At 48.6% G+C, this 25,004-nt stretch overlaps 5 protein-coding genes across 5 annotated transcripts; 3 read left to right on the top strand and 2 right to left on the bottom strand.

Annotated features, from left to right (window-relative positions):
* Nucleotides 1–584: 584 nt before the first annotated feature.
* On the top strand, nt 585–4,634 carry BJ212DRAFT_1586175 (heavy metal translocatin; the record flags this gene model as incomplete). The annotated part of the gene is made up of 13 exons (XM_041342386.1): nt 585–817; nt 874–1,581; nt 1,636–2,185; nt 2,237–2,381; nt 2,435–2,876; nt 2,929–3,125; nt 3,179–3,804; nt 3,854–3,943; nt 3,996–4,130; nt 4,178–4,220; nt 4,268–4,380; nt 4,465–4,547; nt 4,613–4,634. The coding sequence occupies exons 1-13, from the start codon at nt 750–752 to the stop codon at nt 4,632–4,634; spliced, it is 3,222 nt and encodes a 1,073-aa protein (XP_041195473.1). The 5' UTR covers nt 585–749.
* On the bottom strand, nt 4,434–7,914 carry BJ212DRAFT_1338586 (gamma-tubulin complex DGRIP91/SPC98 component). The gene is made up of 12 exons (XM_041335027.1): nt 7,757–7,914; nt 7,643–7,704; nt 7,518–7,588; nt 7,259–7,472; nt 7,069–7,202; nt 6,584–7,021; nt 6,154–6,526; nt 5,918–6,101; nt 5,531–5,871; nt 5,228–5,460; nt 5,116–5,178; nt 4,434–5,055 (listed from the first exon to the last, which is right to left on the bottom strand). Exons 1-12 carry the CDS (start codon nt 7,903–7,905, stop codon nt 4,762–4,764), a joined length of 2,556 nt encoding a protein of 851 aa, XP_041195474.1. The 5' UTR covers nt 7,906–7,914; the 3' UTR covers nt 4,434–4,761.
* A 1,464-nt stretch (nt 7,915–9,378) lies between these two features.
* Nucleotides 9,379–11,334, top strand: BJ212DRAFT_1445644 (major facilitator superfamily domain-containing protein; the record flags this gene model as incomplete). The annotated part of the gene is made up of 13 exons (XM_041338140.1): nt 9,379–9,453; nt 9,511–9,652; nt 9,683–9,699; nt 9,758–9,851; nt 9,899–10,012; nt 10,064–10,090; nt 10,187–10,384; nt 10,474–10,518; nt 10,574–10,698; nt 10,755–10,843; nt 10,890–10,979; nt 11,030–11,096; nt 11,152–11,334. The coding sequence occupies 13 exons, from the start codon at nt 9,379–9,381 to the stop codon at nt 11,332–11,334; spliced, it is 1,266 nt and encodes a 421-aa protein (XP_041195475.1).
* Nucleotides 11,335–11,990: 656 nt separating this feature from the next.
* Nucleotides 11,991–19,002, top strand: BJ212DRAFT_1338602 (ras GTPase-activating protein). The gene is made up of 15 exons (XM_041335028.1): nt 11,991–14,047; nt 14,102–14,179; nt 14,231–14,307; nt 14,357–14,571; nt 14,627–16,341; nt 16,392–16,583; nt 16,631–16,751; nt 16,805–17,006; nt 17,061–17,248; nt 17,309–17,451; nt 17,505–17,643; nt 17,693–17,924; nt 17,979–18,260; nt 18,311–18,688; nt 18,742–19,002. Exons 1-15 carry the CDS (start codon nt 12,107–12,109, stop codon nt 18,752–18,754), a joined length of 5,916 nt encoding a protein of 1,971 aa, XP_041195476.1. The 5' UTR covers nt 11,991–12,106; the 3' UTR covers nt 18,755–19,002.
* Nucleotides 19,003–19,438: 436 nt separating this feature from the next.
* On the bottom strand, nt 19,439–23,831 carry BJ212DRAFT_1008648 (heavy metal translocatin). The gene is made up of 11 exons (XM_041328832.1): nt 23,608–23,831; nt 22,822–23,556; nt 22,219–22,768; nt 22,024–22,168; nt 21,527–21,968; nt 21,275–21,471; nt 20,458–21,221; nt 20,269–20,403; nt 20,174–20,216; nt 20,001–20,113; nt 19,439–19,947 (listed from the first exon to the last, which is right to left on the bottom strand). The coding sequence occupies exons 1-11, from the start codon at nt 23,667–23,669 to the stop codon at nt 19,816–19,818; spliced, it is 3,318 nt and encodes a 1,105-aa protein (XP_041195477.1). The 5' UTR covers nt 23,670–23,831; the 3' UTR covers nt 19,439–19,815.
* Nucleotides 23,832–25,004: the final 1,173 nt, after the last annotated feature.

Consider the following 25,004-nt stretch of genomic DNA (forward strand, 5'->3'; position numbering starts at 1 on the left):
GCTGCCAGTAACGAGAATGACTGGTCTCGATAATCAATGGCTCTTTGTCCCGGTTTTAAAACATTGGATCTACTTCGTTCGTTTCCTCTGCTGACGATTAGCTACACCATCCAAAGCTCTTGCTTGTGATGCTTGTCTGAGACTTATTGCCGACCTCCAGTAGTATCCCAGTAATGGATTATTGATATATTATGGATCGTTGACCTCTCAAAGCCATCCATAACAATATTAGCCTGGATGCCATATCGGTGGCCCAATCAAGGTAATGGCGGTGCGGAAGGAGACGGTCGTTTCGGACTCCTACTATTTGTTGACAAGCTTCTAATCATGGAGCAGCAAACCTGAGGAAATTTCGCATTTGGTCTCTGGGTTTAAGAATTACTTACACCTCCGCGGAAAGCAGAATTTGAAAGTTGCATCTAGATGTAGTGCTAGAGTCAGGGCTTCCTTGAAGCTGGGGCCAGGGTTCACTAGCACTGGGTCCACTCGACGAATTTGATTCAAAGCGGGGTCGCCTAAAAAGGTTAGAATAGCTTGAGAAATATAAGTGTGACGTAATGGCACTGAGGCATTTTCTGAACACTCGCCAGCAAATCATCGGTATGATGACAAGCTTAAACCGACTAGCCAGCAAATATTTAGGTTGTTTCAAATCGCTATATAATGTCCTCCCAACTCCCATACATTTCTTCCCAGCTATCGTATCTCTATTTCACACTTAGTCTAATCACACAGAAATCCTGAGTCTCATGAGTACCGTGACGTCGTCTCAGACGCATGTCACGACTGTCCTCATATTTAATCTTCACTGCAGCAGGTATACATATAAAACAGCCCTGGTTTTTATTCCGCTAATGTTATATTTTTTCGCAGTTGTGTAAGTACAATTAATGAAGTGCTCTTCTCTCTGTCACCCCCTCCAACGAGGGTAGACATATCCATCGTCCACCAGTCAGTGACAGTCGGGCATGCCCCTACAATACCCAGACACACCATACATTCCATGCTCGAAGACGCTGGGTTTGATGTATCTGACCCAGCTTCTGAGCAGAGACTTTCACAACAAATGAGTAGCACGCATTCTGGAAAACGTCAAAAGCATATACAACAATGTTCATCGTGTCAGGAGGTGGCCGTTACGGCACTCGAGGACATGGTTCCACCGCTCTTGCGGGGTAATGCCGGCAACGTATCTTCCAATAGTGTTTCTCCAATGGATTGCTCCAAGCTAGAAAAGGACCAAGAATCGAACCCAAGACCATTGTACGAAGTTGGCATTGATGACGTCCCGCATCTCGTCACCATGTCCGTAGGTGGCATGACATGCTCCGCATGTCCAAGTACCATTACCGAAATGGTCTTGCAACTCCCTGGGATCTCCGAAGTGGTTGTTAGCCTGCTTAATCATTCTGCCACGGTTGTTGTTGCTCGAAGGGACCTTGTTGGTTCCGTGACCGAAGCGATCGACGACTGCGGCTACGAAGCCAGCGTTATTAAGGTCGAGCCACTCATCCCATCAACATCAGAAACTCCAACGGGTCCTCGAAATTTATCCCTTCGTATTGATGGGATGTATTGCCAGTGCGTCGATTTGCATTGTTGTCGCATCTAATGTTGCTGACATCCACTGATCAGAAACTGTCCAGCAAAGATTATGACTGCCTTGCAAAGGCTCCAGCCAGACGTCGCAATTATCAAACCGTTATCAAACCACTTGGACCCCATAATGGAAGTATCATACAAGCCATCGCCTCCAGACTTCACCATCCGCTCCATCATCTTGGCCATCATGTCCGTGGAGCCGACATCATACACTGTATCGATCTGTTGTCCGCCTACGCTCGAAGAGTTCACACGCAGCTTGCAGCAGCGCGAGCAACGAGCCTTACTTCTGCGCCTGTTTTTCACATTTATCATTGCGATGCCCACATTCATCATCGGCGTGGTTTACATGAGTCTCGTTCCCGGCAGCAATTCGACGAAACAATACCTAATGGGGCCCATGTGGAAAGGAAATGCGTCTCGGATTGAGTGGGCACTTTTCTTTCTAGCGACCCCAGTATACTTTTATGGTGCTGGCTCATTTCATCGTCGGAGCATCAAAGAAATCAGATCTTTATGGAGGAAAGAGAGCACGACTCCCATCGTCAAGCGTTTTACTAGATTTGGGAGCATGAACCTTCTGGTATGTACCATGTTACCCACGTTGTCATAAGGTGATGACATCCATAAACAGGTTTCTACCGGAGTATCTGTGGCCTACTTTTCGTCGATCTCGCTTCTCATTCTTGCAGCCACACAGCCACCTGCGAGCAGCGGTACAGCACAAGATACCACATATTTCGACGCTGTCGTGTTCCTGACCATGTTCTTACTTGTTGGTGAGTGAAGCCCATGCGTTGCATATCTTGTGTGATATAATTTAAATCATCAGGCCGTTACCTCGACGCATATAGTAAAGCGAGGACTGCCGACGCAATCACTGCACTCGGCTCGCTCCGCCCTGCCGAAGCTCTTCTACGGACTACTGGCTCTGCTTCTGATTCTACGGCCTCCGCGATCGTTCCCCGCAATGACCCCGAAAAATGTGACGTGTCATTTGATAACGGTAGCTTTATTGCGTCTCCTGGATTCAGGTTCGAGAAGGTACCTATTGACCTCTTGGAGGTTGGCGATGTGGTACGTGTGCAAAATGGTGCCACGCCACCATCAGATGGTACAATCGTGTCTGGTGCGGAGACGTCCTTCGACGAAAGCTCTTTAACGGGCGAGGCTAGACTCGTCAAGAAGAATGTTGGGGACGAGGTTCTCCTTGGGACAATCAACAAGTCTAGGGCAGTAGACGTTCGAGTGAACGCTATTGGCGGTGTCACAATGTTAGCCAATTATCTTTGATGGTATAAACATTGTACCGACTTAGTTCTACAGGTTGGACCAGATTGTGCAGATCGTCCGCGAGGGCCAGACTCGCAGGGCGCCGATTGAGCGTATTGTGGATCACATCACGACTGTGTTCGTCCCGATCGTTACTTTGCTAGCGATTGTTACGTGGTTGACATGGCTTGCCTTGGGTGTTAGTGGTGCCATCCCTAGGAGTTATTTAGATATAAATCAAGGCGGATGGGGTGAGTTTCTTCCAAGTGATTCACTGAACTTTGTACTGACATCAGCTCCGTAGTCGTGTGGTCTCTCGAGTTTGCAATCGCAGTATTCGTCGTGGCATGCCCTTGCGGCATTGGCTTGGCAGCACCTACCGCTCTTCTTGTGGGAGCCGGCCTCGCAGCCAAACATGGAATCTTGGCTCGCGGAGGCGGCGAGGCTTTCCAAGACATGGCTCAACTTGACATCGTCGTGTTCGATAAGACCGGAACACTTACCGAAGGTGGCGAGCCCCGAGTGTCTGATGCCGAGATCCTGCTGTCGTCGGTGCCTGAGAAGACGCTTCTCGGAATTGCCGCGGAGTTAGAATCTGCGTCATCTCACCCGCTCGCGAATGCAATCAGGCAGTATGCGGGGAAGCATGGCGCTACGTCTGTTGCTGGCAACGCGTTCGACGAGATCGCTGGCAAAGGCGTCAAAGCAGATTTTGATGAAATGCGTTGCAAGGCGATAGTAGGAAACGAGGCCCTGATGCGAGACCATGATGTACTGCTTTCTCCTGACGTCCTCCGAGTGCTCGAGAGGTGGAAATCTGAGGCGAAGAGCATCATCCTCCTCGCGATTATGGTCGCAGACCTGGACAATCGATTCGTTGTTGCAGCGATATTCGCTGTGTCGGATCCCATCAGGAAGGAAGCTACTGGTGTTATACGGCATTTGCAGGAGGAGGGCATTGGGACATGGATGATATCAGGGGACAATGAGACTACAGGCTAAAGCAGTCGCGAAATCCGTGGGCATTCCTGAAATGAATGTCATCGCTGGAGTTTTGCCTCAACAAAAGGTCTGTTCCTACTATTCGAATACCTGTCACGTTCTCTGACCTGTCCCCGCAGGCCGAAAAAATTGAATGGCTGCAGCACAATGGCAACAGACGTTCATCTTCACGATGGCAGCGTATGCTGCCTAGATCAGCCTCAAATCGGCGATGTATTGTCGCAATGGTTGGGGATGGTATCAATGATGCACCCGTGAGTTCTTTCTAAAGGTATTTGTATTTTGTATTGACTGGCGTCAGGCACTGGCGGCCAGTGACATAGGAATAGCCATCGGATCCGGAAGTAAGCTCTATCATCTGTTTAACGACGTACATACTGACATACTTCAGGTGACGTCGCGATATCTAGCTCTTCATTCATTCTTGTATCTTCAAACCTTAAATGTCTACTCACTTTGAGCGATCTCTCGAGAAAAGTGTTCAATCGCGTTAAAATCAACTTTGTACGTCTCTTCAGTCCCTTTACACCACCACTCGCCATTAATATAGTCCGTAGATATGGGCAATTATGTATAATGTGATTGCAGTCCCCATCGCTGCTGGCTGTCATATATCCTGCTGGACACGCGCGTCTGGCTCCCGTATGGGCATCGTTGGCCATGGCATTATCGTAAGTAGCCTGACCATGGGGTGTAAATTATGTATTGATTAGTTACTCTAGCTCTGTATCCGTAGTTTGCTCCTCGCTCGCACTTAAATTATATAGGAACCGAAGATACAGCTTTAAAAAGTTCAAATTTCTTTCGGCCACATCTGGTTTCTGTCATTCATATCATCACTGTATTCCTAGCGTATTTTATGAATGCACTCTCCTACGCTTGCGGTCACGATCTCTGCGCCGCAAGAACCTCCCTATCCTTCTTCGAACGATAGAACTCTGAAAACGAGAGTCGTATGCCAAGGAACCGGCAATCCAAATCTGGATGCGACTGTAAAGCCTGCACGATAGTTTGCATGCGCTCGCTGAATGCAGTGCTATATTCTTTAAGGAGTTTGCGAATTTGAGAAAGTGACTGGGTGTGAGCCAGCGAAGTGGGTGCAGTGTACACCCCACGGGCGGCATCCCGCACTTGGTCTAACCGAGCTGACTCGGATAGGGTGTAGTTGTAGAAATCATCCTGTGGTAATTTTTGTTAGGAAAGAAGCACGTGGACGAGGGAGGATAAAGAAGCGCTTACAATTACCTCGCGGAACTGAAGGATCGTCGAGAATACCTCCCGGACTTGGGTCAACAAGCTCTCCTGGCACGACGATAAGCACGCGACAAACTTGCTTGCAAGCCAAGCTCACCTCTCTCCCTGCCTTAGGGCTGATCAGCAACACCTTCTTGACCATACGATCAAGATATGATTGATGAGCGTCGATCATAGCGTCAAGATCACCCTCCCGTCTCGCAAAGAATTCCATAAGAGCTTTCCATGAGCATTCGATGACCTCGAGTTGTGTGTATGCCTGCATCTGACGAATAAAATGTATCATTTCTGAAGTCGTAATCCGGATCTGGTGCCAATCATACTCCAGTTCTGTATTGCGCGTCAACACCGCAACCATGGTCTCCGACAGGAAGAAAACATCGCAGCATGATTAACTCACCTTCCAACCGCCCTCCGACTCGTCCGGCACCTGCAACCCTCATCCAGCCACTGCTCAACGCGCCTTCTACACGCTTCATCGCCCACAGATGTGCAAAGATCCGCTTATACTTTTCTAGAGACCCGGGGTCGAGGAGGGTATCGAGCGGCGCGTCGACCTTGTATTCGAGCGTGAAGACGTCCCACCCGAGCTCGCCGTGCGTGTATTCTAGCATGCGAGCGTCGAGGCGGCGGAGAACATCCGGTGGATCGCTTTGTGCGCTTGAAGTACGGATCGCTGTCTCGAGTGTCGCTGTGAGGTTGTGTCGGTAGAGGGTGTTGGCAGGTCGAGCAAGAGAGGGCCTGTGTGCCCATTAGCATGGATGAAGTGACGGTATGGATTACGTACCCAAGCGATTCCATGAGTTGCTCAGCAAAGTCACCGTAACCAAGGAGGAGGTAGTGCTTGAGCGCGGAGAGGTGATCGAGGAGGCGGAATTTCTCAGTGAAGACTTCAAACAGGCGAGCAGAGGCGGTGTTGTATGCGCTGTCGATACTACGTTCCAATCCTGCGATATCGCTGTACTTGAGGACTGCGGGAAACATAAGTATCAATATAAAAGCGAGTAGAAGTGCAGAGCTCACTTCCGCCCGTATTGCTCATCTTCTCCCTTGTTGCTACCCAATCTGAATCGTGACAACTGTATCTGATAAAATTTAAGCTCTTGCCTGTCGAAAAGATCTTTCTTCCAAAGTTCTCGCCCACAAACATTGGGAGCATCTCTTTTCTAAAGTGATACTTCGCCTCCCACACGCGGAGACCGCCTCCGCCGTCACTTCTATCTGCGCTAACAGAATCCTCGCCGAATGCGTCGATGCCACCTGCAAGACTTGAGGGATGCAGTCCTTGAAGATGCGCAAGTGATGGGTCGACGGAGACGAAGAATTCAGAGTGGGGGTCGTAGAGTTCGCCGGAGAAGAGCCATTTGTGCAGCGTATTGAAGAAAGGAGTGGATACCTAAAATTAAATTAACATGAAGCAGTCGGTCAACTAACTCAAATAAAGATGTTGCACCTCTTCCAAAAGTTGGTCAGTAAATTTTCTGACGAATGGGTCCCCATTGTCGGTGTATGAATGGATGAGGTTAACGAGTGCCCCACCCTGTGCGTCATGGGCGCCCTCAACACAGACGCTCATCATGCGCATGCGGAGACGCCATTCTGTTATCCAGACGTCGAGGCGTTTAAGGGTGAGGCCAGTCTCCTCTCCTACAGGATCCGATTGGGAGTCAGGAGTTGAGTTGGGTGCGTTGCCCATCTGAGACTCTAGAACGGCGATGAGTCGGTAGTATTCTGTAAGTAGCGTCTGGAGGTGATGGCAAAGGCTTTGCTCGATCATGCCGATAGAAGGGCGATCTTGTGTGTTGACGAATGCAGCTATGCGCGCGTAGAGATGACCTACCTCAGAAAGGCGATGGATGAGGGATTTAGTTGGGGGAGGGATGATATATTTCTATAAGTAAGATGAGCACGATAGGACATTCATTAGAGACTACTTACAGAATCTTCGACAAAAACGAGTTTGGGCTGGGTATCATTGTCCGAGAGCGACAAATGTACATATTTTCCAGAGATTCCCTGTAAGAGGTATAACGTATCGCGAAGAAGTAAGTGTTCGGGGAGATGGTGTCGTCCTTCATCAGCACTTGAGCATTCCGTCCCACAAGCGGGTGTCAATAGAATTGCATACCAGTACGGGCGCGATATTCACGCAAAATTTCTGCTTTTGAATTGCCCTTTGGCTGATGTGAGCGCGGAATATCAGTGGGACTGGTGGTGAGAGTTGTGGATGGACGAAGCGGGGCCTGGAAAGACGCGAGGAATGGACTTGAGGTTGGCTGGCGTGGAGAGGATGCAAGGGAATAGAGAAAGAGGAGGGACTCGGGTTTGCGGGAGAGAATAGGCTATGCAGAGGTAAGACGCGTGACCGACACGATCGGTACACTCACTTGGTCTAGTAATCGCGAGAGGAGATTTGTGAACTTGAGTGATGCATTACTCGGAGATTCGGATTGTAACACTGCAAAAGAACACGGTTGCGACTAGTGGTACGCGATTTTGTGGTAATACATACAATGCCTTTTGATCTGTGCCGCTAAATGACCAGTGTCATTCTCGTGTGCGGTGCCAATGTTACTACAAAGCAGGTAAGTGACATATGCCGCAAGCTGAACTAGAGCGCTGTTACCTTGTAAGGATATCCTTGCAATGTGCTATTAGTTCTTCCTTGAGACGTGTATTAGACTGAATCTGGGGGACAAGGGATGTGACAAGGCTCTCGATTGACGCGCTCACATCGCGCATCGCGGTATACAGTTTTAGATCACACGGGTACATTAACAAAAGTACATGGCCACTTGCTTACTAAGCGAGCAACTTGGTTTCAACTTTCCCTTCAAATTCAACCGCCTTGCAAAACTCAGGCCCCTCTCTCTCGATATCATCGTATTTGAGTAGTGTGATTATTGAGAGACGTATAGTTACTCCCGATAATCACACATCTTCAATCTGATTATATACGCACAAGGCTCAGCTCGACCTCAGCCGGGACATACGCAGAAGGTATACCAGTGTTTGCACGCTGGTATTGAAAGAAATGTTCAAGGATGCTGTATACAGACTCTGTTGTATTGCACAAACTACATGTGCACTCCGGCAATTCCTGTATTTTCGCCCTGGTCGTCAATTGTGTCCTTCCGGAAAGGCTGCGACCACTAAAGTTCCTCTATACCCGGTGAGGTCTTCGTCATGCGGGTCGAGAATAAGTTATCTGGGTTCAAGTTTCTCTCGGCGTCCATTTATTTTGGTGTAAACCAAGCGGTATATCAAATACGCTGACCACAGTGACCACGGAGGCCGAACATTTTAAGATCTGGATCGTCGACGCGCATGTCAATCACGCCACCTTTGATAAATCGGCAGGGATACGCAAAAGATGATCTTGATTGCCATGATGCAGACATTGATCAAGCAACAACCAGTTGAACGGGCCCGCATTGGATTGATACATCAGGGCTATGCAGAGGTCGAGTGTGTAAATGGGGCAGAGAGGCCAGCACGAGACTTCTAGTAAGCTTCATTATACCACCTGAACGCTGGTCTATGGTCAATAAAGCGAAGCGCTGATCATCGATATCGATCATCTCCGAAGATAAAAATATAGTTTGGTTAGTGCATTACATAACAACTTATCTCGTGTCTGAGTGCATGTATAGGGAACTTGCTAATATTAGTATTTATATGATGGTCAGACGGTCCAGGGCGACCACCTTCAAGACGCTCCAAGTCAATGCTGATTACTTGGGCTTCATATTTGGTCTTGATGTGCCAACAATGCAGCAAAGCAAGCAAGGTCGACAAACTAGGTGAAACCGCGGACTTGGTTGGAAAAAAAATCGACTCGTTCGAAGCACTCGAAGCGCTGTGAGATGACACGCGGAGCGTAATATGGGGCGACTCGAACGATCCTTTGTAAGTAGATATCCCAAAGTCCTCGGGTGAGATCTTACCTGTCAGTGACGTGACCCAGGGGCCTCTAGGAATAAAGCGTAATAGCAATGCTTGCTCGGTCAGGATATTATCTGCTATATTTAAAGAATGCGTCCCCTGAAATGTGTTGATACCACCTTTATTATCTTCGGTCGTCTTCCCTGCCTGCCAGTGCAACCCTGGTACATGTCGAACTCTCCTCTAGGAACTGTCTCTTCTGTTCACGTACCACACCGAGATGGCACGAATTATCTTCATTTTCCTCAGCTCACAGGTAGCGAATGCAGGTCTGCCGAGGCCTTGGATAAGACAAACAACAAAATGCATGATTGGGAACACGACCCAGCGAACCCCAGGAATTGGCCTCTAGCAAAGAAATGGATAACCACTACAATCGTCAGCTCTTCCATTAGCGAGTTCAATCCACTGGGACTCATGTCGGTATCATGTCAGGTCTCGCTGTACACGCTTGTCACACCGTTAGCAAGCGCTATCACGGCACCTGGTTTACCTGACTTGGCCATAAAATTTGACATAACTGATCCAACAGTCTTAGCGTTGACGCTAAGTATCTTCGTTCTGTCGTATACCATTGGTCCATTATTTGCGGCACCTTAATCGGAAGTATATGGTCGTGTGTGGGTGCGTGGTGCTCTTCTTTGATCTGATCGAAGAGACCATTTGCCTGAATGAGTTCAAGGTGCTCCACCTAGGAAACCTGCTCTTTCTCGCGTTTAATCTCGGTTGCGCTTTGTCAGCCAACATTGTGTCCTTAATCATATTCCGGTTTCTAGGTACGTCGTGGAGCTGGAGCCGCAACTTTTCCTCACTCCCTACGAAGCTGGATTGGCGGGGAGTGCACCTATAGCATGCGGCTCAGGTGTCATCAGCGATCTCTTTTTGGAACGCGAGCGCGCTTCAGCTATGGCACTATACAGCATTGGACCCATGATAGGCGAGTCTTTCCCTGTTTTATGGTGTGCGACGTTGATTGACTTCACACAAGGCCCCGCTATCGGCCCCATCATGGGGGGTTTCATCGCAGAGTCAGCTGGCGTGTAGTATGTTTTCTATGTCATCGCTGCGATCTCTGGTGTTGCCGCAATACTTGGCATCCCTCTCATGAGAGAAACATATGCACCGGTTATCAGGTTCCGTCTTAACGCCACGGCCCAAGATTCAGAAAAGACATCTGTAGAACATCCTATTCTCGCCGCACATCACATGGACAAGTGGGCTTACCTATGGGTCAGTCTCAAGCGACCGGCCATTCTACTGACCCAGAGTTTTATATGCTTTATCCTGAGCTCGTATATGGTCCTTGTAAGTTTGATTTAGTGTCGCGCAGCTCGCTGATGTCATCTATTTAGGATGTACGGTCAGTATCACATCAAGTTATATCGGATATGGACTGAGATCGTATGTTAGGCATCTACCTCTTGTTGTTTACTACTTTCCCCGGTAAGATCACACCTAGTCAACACCACGTGGACCGTTAGTAACAACTTTCTCTCAGACCTCTTTGCGAACGTGTACCACTTCAGCATTGGAATCGGAGGTCTGACGTATACTGGAGTTGGTTTTGGATTCGTAGTTGCCACCGTGTTTGGCGCCAAAATTTCCGACAAGATCCACATATACGTATGTCTTCCTTCTACCTTGAATGTCTCAGCTCAATCGCTGGTTTCTATATTTAGCTTACTGCAAGAAATGGAGGGAGGGGCAAACCAGAGATGCGTGTGCCTGCTCTGATATTTGGGTCGTTGTTTGTCCCAGTGGGACTGCTGTGAGATTGACGCCTTTGTTCCTGCTCCCAATCTGACATGTATTAGTTGGTATGGCTGGTCTGCCCAAGCCGAGGCCCACTTCATGATGCCCATCATTGGTACCTCTATCTTTGGATTCGGAATATTGACATGTTTGTGGGTGTGCCTCCGTGCTTTGGCACTGTTCATGTTTGACCTCTCTAAAGCCTCCCTATTCAACTGTATCTCGTGGATACATTTACATATGCTGCAAGCGCTACTGCAGCCGCTTCTGTCAGTCTTCCTTTATCCCTGATGTCGTTTGCGTTCACTGAATACGTCATATTAGACCTTCCGTTCATTTCTTGGGTTCGCATTCCCTTTGTTTGGACAACAGATGTTCGCGACACTCGGTTATGGCGGAGGCAACACGCTACTTGCAGGTTTTGCCATCATCATTAGTATACCCTTCCCCGTGTGGATATATTTCGCTGGCGAACGTATCCGCTCGAAGAGTTCCTTGGCTTGTTAATTTGTTTGTCCCTTCCATCAAGGTATTCTCATGACCATGAAAATATGATAATCTTAAACCCTTCTAGAGCTTTCCCGAAGCACTGGCACCGGATGTCATCGTCCTACTATACCATAACATCTTTGTCACCCGGAATTCGTGTATTTTTTCCTACACAGATCTATCTGAGTATCTATATACATGGTAATAGTGTCAATCGAAAGTTTCAGCGAAACAGTGGTGCATTGGTCGATGAATTAATTAGTAGGCTCGGATTCTGCCAATTCAACTAAAAACAGCGAAAGGCTAAAAGTCATATCAGAAACTACTCGACTAGATCATGCACTGCAGATTAAACCTTCGAGTCGTCATAGATAAATCTTTAAACATTGGATATGTACTGGCCTTATCACAAGGTATGCCGCGCCCGACCCCCAACTATCCTGGCCATGAGTTAGGCAACCGAGGTGACTCCAGTAGCTTTGATATAGATCAACTTGCCCTCAGAGATCATTATCTAGTCGGACCATCACGGTTAGATTCGCAGTTTAAGTTGGTCAGGTGTCACGCTAGTGTACGGTGTTGTTTTTAGCCTAAAAGCGAGCCAGTGTACTAGCATATAACGAGTACCTGCATGCATGTTGAACGCTATAGTAGTCTTGTGGTACAAAGAAAGAAGGTTTGAACCAGCGCTTGTATCTTCATTACATCAGCTGTTCTTAGGTCGGTGACCTGCTACTACTAGGCTGGAGCGGCGCGTTGTACTGACGACTTCCATGATCTTTGACACGACATGGACAAACCAAATACGCCGCCATCGACCACCAATACTCCTCCATCGTCGCCATCTAAGCAACGAGATGCTTTCGCGTACCAGACTCGTCTGCTCCAGCGTACTGCTTCTCGCTCATCAACGAATTCTCTTTCGCGAAATTCCTCCATTTCATCGCGCCCAACGTCCCTCGTGAGCCCAAATACAACTGGTTCTAGTCCGCCCGTAGTTCCTGCTACTAGACGATGGACACCTTCACATCGACCGGGTACCAGTCTTGACACTGTACGCGACAAATGGGAAGAGCGCGCACGCGTAGAGGCTGTACTTGACGGACGTGGGTCGGTCAGTCCAACAAAGCAAATCGAAACTACATCCAGTCGTTCTAGCCTGGGTCACAGTGATAGTATATCTACTATTTCTAGTTCATCTTCATTTACAGATTCCAGTTTGCAACGCACTTCAACTTATGTCAAACGTCATACTTTTTCTGCTTCCCTTCCACCACACATAGTAGCAACTCCCTTGTCTCCGAACACAACTGGAATATCTGTCGAGAACCCTGACTCGTCTACTAACTCATTTTCGACCCCGACCCATCATCGCATACGCCTCCCAATTGCAGCATCTCTTCATTCTTCATCATTATCTGATATCAAGGAACTTGCTGATCATCATATACCTGCACCCATATCTCTTGATTCCCCCTCCCCACCCACGCAGAGACCGAATACCATAGATAGCAACACCCTAGATTCTGCTGCCCATGATCCAGTATCACGGATAGCTGACCCATTCACATCGACGGTGATCAATACTCCGTCCAGTCCCTCAAAGCCTTTGTTCACGCCTGCAACACCTACAATTATCCGCCGCCGTCCTACGTCGCTCTATGGTTCACAGTCATCATCTTTTCCCTTCCCAGAAAAGGAACCCTTGCCTGGTCGCATTTCTGCTAGCCAGGATCTTACCGACCATGCCTTACGACTTCCAAGTCGTGTTTCACGAGTGTCCGACCATGGCATTCCAGACCTCACATCCAAGTTGCCAGACCTTCCCTCTAGGATATCTGCATATACATCCCGATTTGATTCGCGTTCTTCTGATTCTACATCCAGTTCCGCTGAGAACATCTCCTCAGTTGTCCTGCCAATCGTGGACCGCACTTCCCGTGCTCCTGACATTACCGCTCGGGTTGCGGAATACACTTTGCGTCTCAATTCGTCTGAACGCCCGTCCCCCTCTCCTACGCATACCCCTACCTCTTCATTCGCATCCACTCAGAATTCCTTCACATCCACATCTTCTTCGACCCCTCCACACACTCCCAGTTCTTCCACTACATCGATCCCATCAACCTCTTCTGTGATGTCACCGGCCCCATACCGCTCCTCATACATGTCAAACAAGAAGTCATCAACATATGGACAAATTGCTGGGCACAAACTAGGACGCCATCTGCCCCGTATCGCGAGTGGGGATGCTGGTGATGACTGGGTTGATGAGCAGAAACCCAATCCCCCACCACAGCCTGAGCACACTCCTGTTCCTGTGGATGATTCACAGCTAGTGTCACGACGAGCACGTCGTAATTCCAGGTATGAGCCTCCAGCATCACCTATCACAGAAGAACTTGTAGCAGGGATGACAAACACCTCCGATGTTACTGGAATTCCGGGGCGATTGCGTCTCTCTCGGGATCAAACAGCAAGCCCAACTGCACCGACAACCCTCCCTTCCTCTCGCTTGACGAGCGGCCTATGGGCCGATGTGCAGAGACATTTACTGCAAGCGTATGAATATCTGTGCCATGTAGGAGAGGCGCAGCAGTGGATCGAAGGTTGTCTGGGGGAGGAGCTAGGCTTTGGGGTGGTGGAGATGGAGGAAGGAATGAGGAATGGTGTTGTGCTAGCCCGGCTTGTCAGGGTTTTCAAGGGAGAAGGAGGGTTCAGAATTTACGAGGTGCGCTGGCATTCTAAGATCGTGTGATCGAGCTTGAACTCCGATTGTTTACAGGCCCGAAAGTTAAACTTCCGCCACTCGGATAATATCAACCATTTCTTTGTTTTTGTTAGGGAAGTAGGATTGCCTGAGGTATGTCGCCACGCCTCTACATCAGATATGACGGGTAACAATTTGTATAAGGGATTTATATTTGAATTAACCGATCTATACGAGAAGAAAAACTTTCCCAAGGTCATTTATTGCATACACGCACTTAGGTGAGCATCTCCCGATCGGCAAATGTTCAAATCCGCCAATACCTCATAGTCACCTCCTCGCCCGTCGTGGTCTCGCCGAATGTATCGGAGATCTTCTTGGCCAACTTCAATTTTCCGATGACCAGTTGCAGAAGACGCAGAAAGGTCTCACCGACGCAGGTATTCCGATGCCCAACTTCGGTAATGTTGGCAGGGAACTAGCAAAGGAAATCAACGAGGAGCCTGATCCACCACCACCTGAGCCAGAGGAAAGTGAGGAGGAACGTGCGTCCTACTTTTTTTGCTTTCCAAATATCAATGGGGTGAATTTTATTTGTAGGGCGCGATCGTCTGCTCTTGGAGAACGAGGAGTCAATACGTTCGCTTCAATGCCTAGCTCGTGGCTTTCTGGTCCGCAAGGCACAGGCGACACAGCGCGTTCGTTTACGTCTAACCGAACGATACGTTCCTCGTTTGCAAGCACATCTCCGTGGTGCTCTCGCCAGACGCACCGTTTCCGTCTCCCGTCAGCAGACGCGTGATATGACGCCCTGGGCTGTTCGTCTGCAGGCTGCTGTCCGTGGCATACTTGTCCGTCGGCGATGGAGAGCATACATCGCTCGCATTAAGGCAGTCTCTCTATACGTAGTCAAGACTCAGGCCCAGATTCGTGGCGTCCTCATACGTCGGCGATTCGAGAAGCTGAAAGCAGCCCTGAGGAGTGCCCGTGCAATCGTGGTAAAGATGCAATCAACTGCTCGCGCCAAAATCGTGAAGCGGAACCACAACGAAGTAGCGAAGACGTTCGCGCGTGCGGAGGTAGCATTGTCTGTGGTGAATATCCAAGCTGCCGCGCGCGGCTTCCTCCTCCGGCAGGCGCTTGCGAGAAAGCTCAGACAACTGGATGCAGAGGAGGAGACCATCATGGATCTGCAGGCACAGTGCCGCGGTGTTCTTGTGCGGAGACGCATACGGACGCAACTCGCCAAGCTGGATGATGTGTCTGCAACTGTTGTGCGCATACAGGCAGCCGTGCGGACTTATCTCGCACGCAAACGTCTTCTTCAGCTCATCCGAGGTTTGCGGCGCGCGACTCCTATGCTTATCGGTCTGCAAGCGCGTGCCCGCGCGAGCCTGACTAGACAGCGGCACCGTAATGTTGCAAAGGCCCTCTGCGAGCTGAAGGTCGTAGCGAGTGTTGGAGGGTTCCAAGCTCTTGCACGAGCTGCGATCATGCGGAACCGCCACCGTGAACAGCAGAAAGAACTAGAATTTGTTGCTCCGGATGTGAACGGGTTTCAGGCGGTGGCGCGGGGGCACCTCGTCAGGAGAGATTATCATGCGTGGCGAGACCATTTGCGGCGGAGTCAGCCTGCAGCCACGATGTTGCAGGCTTTGTTCCGTGGCGTGCTCCAGCGGAAGAAATATCGTGCGAAGATTCAATATTATCGCACGAATCTTGACAAGGTTGTCAAGATCCAGTCGCTCTTTAGGGCGAAGGAGACTAGGGAGCAGTACAGGCAACTCACGCTGGGCAAGAACGTCACCGTTGGAACGATCAAGAACTTCGTGCATTTGCTGGACGATTCGGAGTCAGATTTCCAGGATGAGATCAAGGTGGAACGGCTGAGGAAGCGCGTAGTGGAGGGTATTCGTGAGAACCAGGCTCTGGAGAGTGATGTCAGTGATCTCGATGTGAAGATTGCGCTTGTCGTGCAGAATGTGAAGTCGTTTGAGGAGCTTATCAAGGCGCGGAAAAAGTACGGTGCGGACAGCGCTGCTGCTCATGCTACTAGGGCGTCTATCCTTGCTGCGCATGGAGACCCCTTTGCCGGCCCGAATACTCTTGACCATGCAGCGAAGAAGAAGCTGGAACTGTACCAGCAGTTATTCTATCTCTTACAGACAAGAGCAGAGTATCTAGGTGGACTCTTCGTTCAGCTTTCTGACGAGACAGCGGAGAAGCACAGGCGGTTGACAGAGCGGGTCGTGCTCACATTGTTTGGGTATGGTCAGGACCGAAGGGAGGATTATCTTTTCTTGAAGTTATTCCAGGTGCGCCTCACGCAGTTTGTGGTGTCTGGTTATTGATACAGCTATTTTAGCTTTCGATCCGCGAGGAAATCCTGGCTGCGCCATCGATTTCGGATGTTGTACATGGACATCCAATGTATATTAACATAGCAGTGCAGTACGTCCGCCCACGACAGGTTACGTACATCCGTGAAACGCTGCAGGGGATCATTCGCGAACTCCTGGAGGCTGTCGATCTTGACTTGGAACCTGATCCTACAGTGGTGAGTATTCTTGTGCTTCTAGTATGACGACGTTTCACCTTGTCTAGATCCACCGATCACGAATAAATGTGGAGGAAATGCGATCTGGAATCGCAAGCACGAAGCCCAAAGATGTTCCATTTTACGAGGCTTTGAAGGATCCTGATACTAGGGCTGAGTACATCAGACGCACGTGTTTGCTTCTTCCTGAAGTGTTGGTGCTTATTATGATAAGTTTACAGATCTCCAGAAACTTCAGTGGTGGACTGAAGCCTTTGCCGCATCCATATTTGAGTCAACTCGCAGGATACCCTACAGCGTGCGGTTCATGGCGCGCGAAACATTTCTTCAGTTGAAGGAAAAGTTCCCTGGAGCGCATGATGAAGTGTACGCGGCCTGCATTGGCAGGCTGGTATATTACCGGTACTTGAACCCTGCTATCTTGTATGTTTTCGTCTTCGGTCTCTCGTAACAGGCGCTCATCACCCAGATTTGCAGATCGCCTGAAAACTTTGATATGGTCGCATCGGTAGATATTGCAACCAGGAAGAATCTCTCACAGATCTCCAAGGTCTTGACGCAAGTTGCATCAGGCTCCGAGTTCAATGATGATCAACCTAATTATGTGCCTATTAACGAGTGCGTGCGCACGTTGATCATGCAGATGACAAATTGGCTAGTGCGAAGTGAGTTATTTTTTATTATTATGTCCAACGTGTCTGGTATTCATCCCCTTTGATAACCAGCGGTCGCGGATGTCCCCGATGCTGAAAGCCATTACCATGCCCATGAATTCTTGGATGCTACAGTACAACCAAAGCCTATTTACATCTCTCCGAACGAGGTGTACGGCATGCATGTCCTGCTCTCGCAATATCAAGAGAAACTGGTGGGTGTATTCAATCAGGAAGAATGCTTTGATGCTGAAGAATATACTGCAAGTCTCCTGATCGACACGATGCCTTGCGTGTTATCTTGCACGAGCTGGATGGCGTACCTCATCTTGATAACGATGAGCTCAAGGATGCCAGAGATCGTGCGGTTACTCTGGAGCTGACGAACAGGTTTGCTCATGTCCGAGGTAAGCTTGGAATACTCGATATTGACGACGTTTGTTGACGGGAATGTAGATCCACAAGCTGACGAGAAAGCGCTCTGGGTACAAGCAAAGCGTGGTGTGCTTGCAATCTTACGCGTCCAACCTGCGCAAGATCTTGTTGAATCTTTGATGCGTCCTGTGAGCGATGATGATGAACTTCGCTGGGAGAACATATTGGTCGAAATGGATAACGAACCAATGCCACGACGTATGCCTTCAACTTCCGCGGGCGAGTCCGCGTATAGGCTAGAAGATATTCGATCGTGAGTTACAGCGAGAAGTATGGAAGATATTGCTTAACTAAAAATCTATCAAAGGTTGTCCTTCAAAGAAGTTAAAGCTCATGCCATTTTCTTCCTTCTTGAACTCGAGAAACAAGGGAAGATTACACGCAACGACGGATTCCAGGGCATTCTGAATGCCATTGCCAGCGATGTCCGTAGCAAGCACCGCAAGCGGTTACAGCGTCAACAGGAGATGGATAGCATGGTAGACGCCCTGAAGCACCTTTCCGAACGGAAGAAGTATTTTGAAGAGCAGATCGACAGCTATCACAATTACGTTGAAGCTGCGATGGCGACCATGCAGCGAGGCAAAGGGTAAAGACCAATTGTGTTTGTACCATGCATTGCGCTAAACTCTTGAATAGGAAGAAACGTTTTGTTCTGCCATTCACAAAGCAGTACTTTCATCTGCGCGACTTGCAGAAGTCGGGGAAAAATCCTCAGTTTGGATCTTTCAAATACAGTGCGAGGGATTTGTACGAGAAGGGTATATTACTCTCCATCGATCAATTCTCTCCCCGTCAGTTTGATAAAATCGATATCATCATTTCCTCAAACAAACCTGGCATTTTCAGTATGGAAGTGTTCAACAACACGCTGGGGATCACCAATCGGATAGCTTCTACTGATTTGCGCATGGAAGACCTGTTGCAAGCTCAGTTCGAGAACCAGGCTTCCCTCTCCTTATTCAATGGACTGGCAAAAGTCAACATCAGTTTGTTGCTCTACCAGATCAACAAGAAGTGAGTGCCTTTCACCTTGCATGTCTCTACATTCTGACCCTCTTAACTTTCAGGTTCTATGTGTAGTCGAGACGGACTGATCTTATATCTACTGATTTTTTTTGCCTCTGCATCTTGCATCATATATCTTCGCATTTTTTACCTGTAGTCCATCATACAATCATGTATTTCTTTGCATACGAACTGCGATTAACGGCCGTACATATGATAATCACGTTAGCTTACTCTGAAGGTCTCGGCAGTACTGAGCTCGGAGATACCCGCTCAGTCAGATTTATCATGTGCAAGGGTCGAGTCGGCGGGCACTTCTCGTCTCTTTTCATCGTTGCTTACATCGACCATCGATGATCGTCTTATCATGATGAGACACTTTTCATTGCGCAAGTGCCAAACCTTTGTCTTTTGTCTGCTTCTTTGCTTCCTCCCTTTTCCTCACTCACGCTCCTACAAATACATACGAGCAGGTCTCTCCCAATATCTGGGTCACTCAATGTAATCCTCCTAGGGACCATACTATAATTGGCATGTCTGCACAAGCGATGGTGGTTCTGCTCAGTGTCTTTCTTGTCTCTATGTTCCATTGGAACGTTTCCCTATCGGCTGTTGTTCGCATAGCCTGTGGACAAGCCGTACTAGTTTCGCAGTCATGCGGCTCGATTGCGAAAGATAGTTTGAATCCCCGACGGGTGTGTTTCATCAGAGACACTCAGATGTCATAAATATGACCAGGCTTTCATGACATCTTTGAGAGCGTCTGCTATGCGATTAGAATAATAATCTGAATCCGATGACACTTCTGATCAGTTGTAAACTGTTGGTGATGTCGGTATTCTGCAAACCGAAGGCTCGGGGACTGCTGCCGCACAAGCATCCCAGCATGTCATTATGAAAATAATATCGGTTCTCTCAGCGCAGAACAAGTTGATTTCTGGCAGACTGAGTTACTAGGTAGTAGGTAGTGAGGAGAATGAGACATAACGAGATATATACGAATAAATGGGTTGACTGCAGAAAAGATTGGACTGGATTTGCTAAAGCTGTATCTTGGGCTCTCTGTACAGCTTGAGTGCGAGGGAGGAGCAAATCACAGATACAGAGCTAGGATAACACATCAGTATAGGTCATGCCTAGTCAGGAGATACATACGATAATGCCATAGCCAATGACGCCCAGACAGGAGCTAAACGCGCGTGTCCGACAGGGTATATGACGCCAGCAGCGATGGGGACTGCGATCAAATTATACATAAATGCCCACATCTACAAAATATGTTAATGGCGAGAGGTGGTGCAAAGAGAAGGAGGAAGCGTACAAAGTTAACCTTGACGCGGTTAAACACTTTTCTCGACAAGTCGCTCAGTGTGAGTAAAGTTTTGAGGTTAGAGTATAAGAGAATGAACGAAGCGCTAGATAATGCGACGTCGCCTGTTATCGAACTTGGTTAGTATGCACTCTATTAGCGGTTAGATGAACATTGAAGCTTACTTCCACATCCGATAGCTATTCCTATGTCGCTGACAGCCAGCGCCTAACGCCAGTCAATCCAAAACACCAAACGAAGACATGCATAGAGAACTCACAGGTGCATCATTAATACCATCACCAACCATTGCGACGACACAACGCTCATTTGACGTTGACCTGCCCAACATACGTTGCCATCGCGGAGAAGGACGTTTGCCACCATTACGCTGCAGCCACTCAATTTTTTCCGCCTACAAGATAAATCAGACCATGCGGGAAGGAAAGGGACGGGAACAACGACAGACCTTTTGTTGAGGCAAAACTCCAGCGATGACATTCATTTCAGGAATGCCCACGTATTTCGCGACTGCTTTAGCCGTAGTCTCATTGTCCCCTGATATTATCCATGTCCCAATGCCCTCCTCCTGCAAATGCCGTATAACACCAGTAGCTTCCTTCCTGATGGGATCCGACACAGCGAATATCGCTGCAACAACGAATCGATTGTCCAGATCTGCGACCATAATCGCGAGGAGGATGATGCTCTTCGCCTCAGATTTCCACCTCTCGAGCACTCGGAGGACGTCAGGAGAAAGCAGTACATCATGGTCTCGCATCAGGGCCTCGTTTCCTACCATCGCCTTGCAACGCATTTCATCAAAATCTGCTTTGACGCCTTTGCCAGCGATCTCGTCGAACGCGTTGCCAGCAACAGACGTAGCGCCATGCTTCCCCGCATACTGCCTGATTGCATTCGCGAGCGGGTGAGATGACACAGATTCTAACTCCGCGGCAATTCCGAGAAGCATCTTCTCAGGCACCGACGACAACAGGATCTCGGCATCAGACACTCGGGGTTCGCCACCTTCGGTAAGTGTTCCGGTCTTATCGAACACGACGAGGTCAAGTTGAGCCATTTCTTGGAAAGCCTCGCCGCCTCCGCGAGCCAAGATTCCATGTTTGGCTGCGAGGCCGGCTCCCACAAGAAGAGCGGTAGGTGCTGCCAAGCCAATGCCGCAAGGGCATGCCACGACGAATACTGCGATTGCAAACTCGAGAGACCACACGACTACGGAGCTGATGTCAGTACAAAGTTCAGTGAATCACTTGGAAGAAACTCACCCCATCCGCCTACACTTATGTCTAAGTAGCTCCTAGGGATGGCACCGCTGACACCTAAGGCAAGCCATATCAACCATGTGACGATCGCCAGTAGAGTGATGATCGGGACAAAAACGCCTGTAACATGGTCTGCAACGCGTTCAATGGGTGCCCTACGAGTTTGGCCTTCACGGACGATCTGCACAATCTGATCCAGCCTTTAGAATTAGGTCAGACAGACAATATCTTTAGAATCGAAGTTGGGTGACTAACAATGTGACACCGCCAACAGCGTCAACTCGAACATCTACAGCCCTGGACTTGTTGATTGTTCCAAGAAGAACCTTATCCCCGATGTTCTTCTTAATAAGTCGAGCCTCGCCCGTTAAAGAGCTTTCGTCGAAGGACGTCTCCGCACCGGAGACGATTGTACCGTCTGATGGTGGTGTCGCACCATTTTGCACACGCACTACATCGCCAACCTCCAAGAGGTCTACAGGTACCTTCTCAAATTTAAACCCAGGAGATGCAACAAGGCTACCGTTATCGCATGCTACGTCGCATTTTTCAGGGTCATTCCGTGGAACGACCATTGGGACCGTAGAATCAGGAGCAGGGCGAGGAGACAAGACAAGAGCTCCGGCAGGGCGAAGTGACCCAAGTGCAGTAATGGCGTCTGCAGTCCTTGCTTTACTGTATGCCTCAAGGTAGCGACCTAATGATTACTGCAGGTGAGCAGGCAAGATAGGCAATGCGCGGGTTCGACTCACCAGCAAGTAAAAACATAGTCAGGAACACGACATAGTCAAAATATGTTGTTTCTTGCCCTGTACCATCGCTCGAAGGTGGCTGTATTGCCGCAAGGACTAGAACCACGATCGATGAAAAATAAGCCACGGTTACTCCTGTAGAAACCTGCTCATCATGTCATTATCACATGACAATGCGGGTAACATGGTGCACACCAGAAGGTTCATACTCCCAAATCTAGTGAAGCGCTTAATGATGGGAGTCGTGCCCCCTCTCCTCCACAAAGCTTTAATCTCTTTGATACTCCGACGATGAAATGCGCCAGCGCCATAAAAATATACTGGGGTAGCGAGGAAGAAGAGTGCCCACTCGATTCGGGACGCGTTTCCATTCCACATCGGCTGCATTAAATACAGTTTCGTGTGATGACCAGCGGGAAGAAGGCTCATGCAAACGACACCGATGATGAACGTGGGTATCGTAATGATGAACGTGAAAAACAGGTGTTGTAGCAAGACTCGTTTCTCGCGTCGCTGCATGCGATGCGCGCGTTCTTCGAGGGTAGGTGGATGATGGATCGATACACTGTACGACGTCGGTTCCACAGACACAATGGTGGAGATGATGGAGCGGATGGTGAAGTCTGGGGGCGATGGTATGTACGAGACTTCAATTAGGGAATCCAAATGGTTTGATAATGGTTTGATAACGGTGACGTCGGGCTGGAGCTTGTTTAAGGCGGTCATGATTTTGGCTGGACAATGTCTAGTTCGTAGATATCAGTAACCCTGCATGCCACCACAATAAGATTAACGCACTGGCAGTACATTCCGTCGACACGAAGGGATAATTTCCTAGGACCTGTTGTTGTCGCGTTATTTGTTGATGTCAATGGGATGAGGGGCTCGACCTTGATGATGTCGACTTCGAAGCCGCAGTCATCAATCGTCTTGGTCACGGAGCCAACTAGATCCTTTCGAGCAACAATAACTGCGGCAGAGTTATTCAGGAGGCTGACGACTACTTTGGAGATACCAGGGAGTTGTGAAACTATTTCGGTAATGGTGCCCGAGCATGAAGAGCACGTCATACCACCCACGGACAGAGTGACAAGATGCGCCACGTCATCGATGCCTACCTTGTGCAACGGGCTTAGGCTCCATCCTGGGTCCTCTAGTTTGTAGCAACCCGTTGGAGGGACGCTGTTAGAATATAGGTGACCGGTAGTATTACCCTGCAGGAGTGGTGAAACGGTATCATTGAGTAAGATGGCGGCTGCCTCCTGACATGATGAACAATGTTGTATATGCTTTCGACGTTTTTCGGAAAGCATGGTGCTCATCCCCCGTGCTGCTCGTGAAAGCACGTGCTCTGAGGAACTGGCATCTGGGTGAGATACATCAAAGCCAGCATCCTCAAGCATGCAATGTATAGTGTGGGTGGGTGCTGTAGTAGCATGCTCGACTGTCACTGACTGGTGCACGATGGATACGTCTACCCTTGTTGGAGGGGGAGAAAGAGAGAAGAGCACTTCATTGATTGTGTTTACACAGCTGAGACAAAATCAACATCAGCAGAATAAAAATAATGAGGGTTGTATATACCTGCTACAGTGAAGATTAGCCACAGAGATGGTGGTGACATGGGTTTCGGACGGCGAGTTCATCAAATAATACAGCGGTTTTCAAGTTCGGTGCGATTAGATGAAGTGGGAGAAAAGATGAGGGGTGGGGGAACAGGATACGCCAGATTGGTCGTGGGTTCTGTGAGCACATTATATAGTGGAGGCATAGCAAGATATTTCTGGTTCACCAATATTGAGTGCATGTGTGCGCCACCACTGTCCACAAAATGCCTCATCGCGCACAATTGCCTCATAGTGTTACGTCAGCAGGCTCTTGTACGCATCTGTACAGTTACTTCAGTATTTCAAAATTTCACCGTGATCACATAGCATCACCAATTGACCATAGCTCCGAGAGGTATATTACCTATAGGCCCATCTAAAAATCCAACTTGGTGGCAATGTCTTGCAAGAGTTACTGTAAATTAAATACTTGGTTTTGGATATGTTTAAATGATTTATCAGCCAAATGTGGTGAGTAATATTGTTCAGGCGTCTCCACCAATCAAATGAGCGCGCTACAGCTGAAGTCGTAAGCGTTCGTAAGTATCCATGGCGCTCTCAAGCTAAACGTTCATTTCAGAGGCGGCCCTAGGTCACGGTGCAGAATTTACCAAGATTGACGTAGAAGATCCCATGGATTGTCTATATCGGGCAGATGTGACAAGGACGCCGAGACCCAGTTGGAGGATAGCATGGAACAGGGGAACAGGGAGACTAATTATACCTTGAGCATCTGAGTGGATACAAGTCGGCACCCACGCTTGAATGATTAAGTAAGCGACAAAGTGAAGGTGAAAATTTTAAATTGTACGTACCCCTATAAATCGGCTCAGCACCACATCTGCACTAAAGTCTCAGCTCTAAATAAAATATCTCACGCAGATTGGTATTACACTTCTACCATTCTAGAGAGGAGACAGGTTAATTCGACCTCGCGGATGCGCCTCACACGACCTTCCGATCATCGCAAATGTTCTATATGAGTCCTTTAAATGGTGGTTCGAGTTGGAGTATACTATAAATTCGTAACTTTGTACACTCTCGCAGCTGTGCATTTTGCGAGTGGCAGATCTGCCACCCTTGTTAGCACTTTTCATCCAAACTCGAAGTCTGTACATGATTTTCAGAAGAAACTCAATTGGGAATTTCCAAATGTTGAAATTTCCTGCTAAGGTTTAGATATCGATGAAGGACTTCAAAATTTGAAACAGGCTCAAGGTCCTGGTCGCGTGCTGTTCTCAAGTATGCCTGCAGGTACGTTTGCTCAATTGTTTTCACAGTGTACGCTGTCGTATCCGAAGTTCAAATTATTTGACAGGACTACGGAGCCTAACTATTTGAATTCGATAGGCTGCACCATCTTCAAATCTATTG

This window comes from Suillus subaureus (genome assembly GCF_016647635.1).
Source record: "Suillus subaureus strain MN1 chromosome Unknown BJ212scaffold_8, whole genome shotgun sequence".
Classification (NCBI taxonomy): domain Eukaryota; kingdom Fungi; phylum Basidiomycota; class Agaricomycetes; order Boletales; family Suillaceae; genus Suillus; species Suillus subaureus.

Bases quoted from the DNA above. Each gene is read 5' to 3' on its own strand.
- BJ212DRAFT_1338586 (XM_041335027.1), bottom strand. From the start codon at position 7,905: ATGTACCCGTGTGATCTAAAACTGTATACCGCGATGCGCGATGTGAGC. The intron at 7,473-7,517 runs GTGAGTGTACCG...ACCTCTGCATAG, and splicing joins TCTCGCGATTACTAGACCAA to CCTATTCTCTCCCGCAAACC. The intron at 5,872-5,917 runs GTACGTAATCCA...ATGGGCACACAG, and splicing joins CAACTCATGGAATCGCTTGG to GCCCTCTCTTGCTCGACCTG.
- BJ212DRAFT_1338602 (XM_041335028.1), top strand. From the start codon at position 12,107: ATGGACAAACCAAATACGCCGCCATCGACCACCAATACTCCTCCATCG. The intron at 16,342-16,391 runs GTGCGCCTCACG...CAGCTATTTTAG, and splicing joins TTTTCTTGAAGTTATTCCAG to CTTTCGATCCGCGAGGAAAT. The intron at 17,644-17,692 runs GTAAGCTTGGAA...ACGGGAATGTAG, and splicing joins CAGGTTTGCTCATGTCCGAG to ATCCACAAGCTGACGAGAAA.
- BJ212DRAFT_1008648 (XM_041328832.1), bottom strand. From the start codon at position 23,669: ATGAACTCGCCGTCCGAAACCCATGTCACCACCATCTCTGTGGCTAAT. The intron at 23,557-23,607 runs GTATATACAACC...ATTTTGTCTCAG, and splicing joins GCTAATCTTCACTGTAGCAG to CTGTGTAAACACAATCAATG. The intron at 20,114-20,173 runs GTAAGCTTCAAT...GTTCGATAACAG, and splicing joins AATAGCTATCGGATGTGGAA to GCGACGTCGCATTATCTAGC.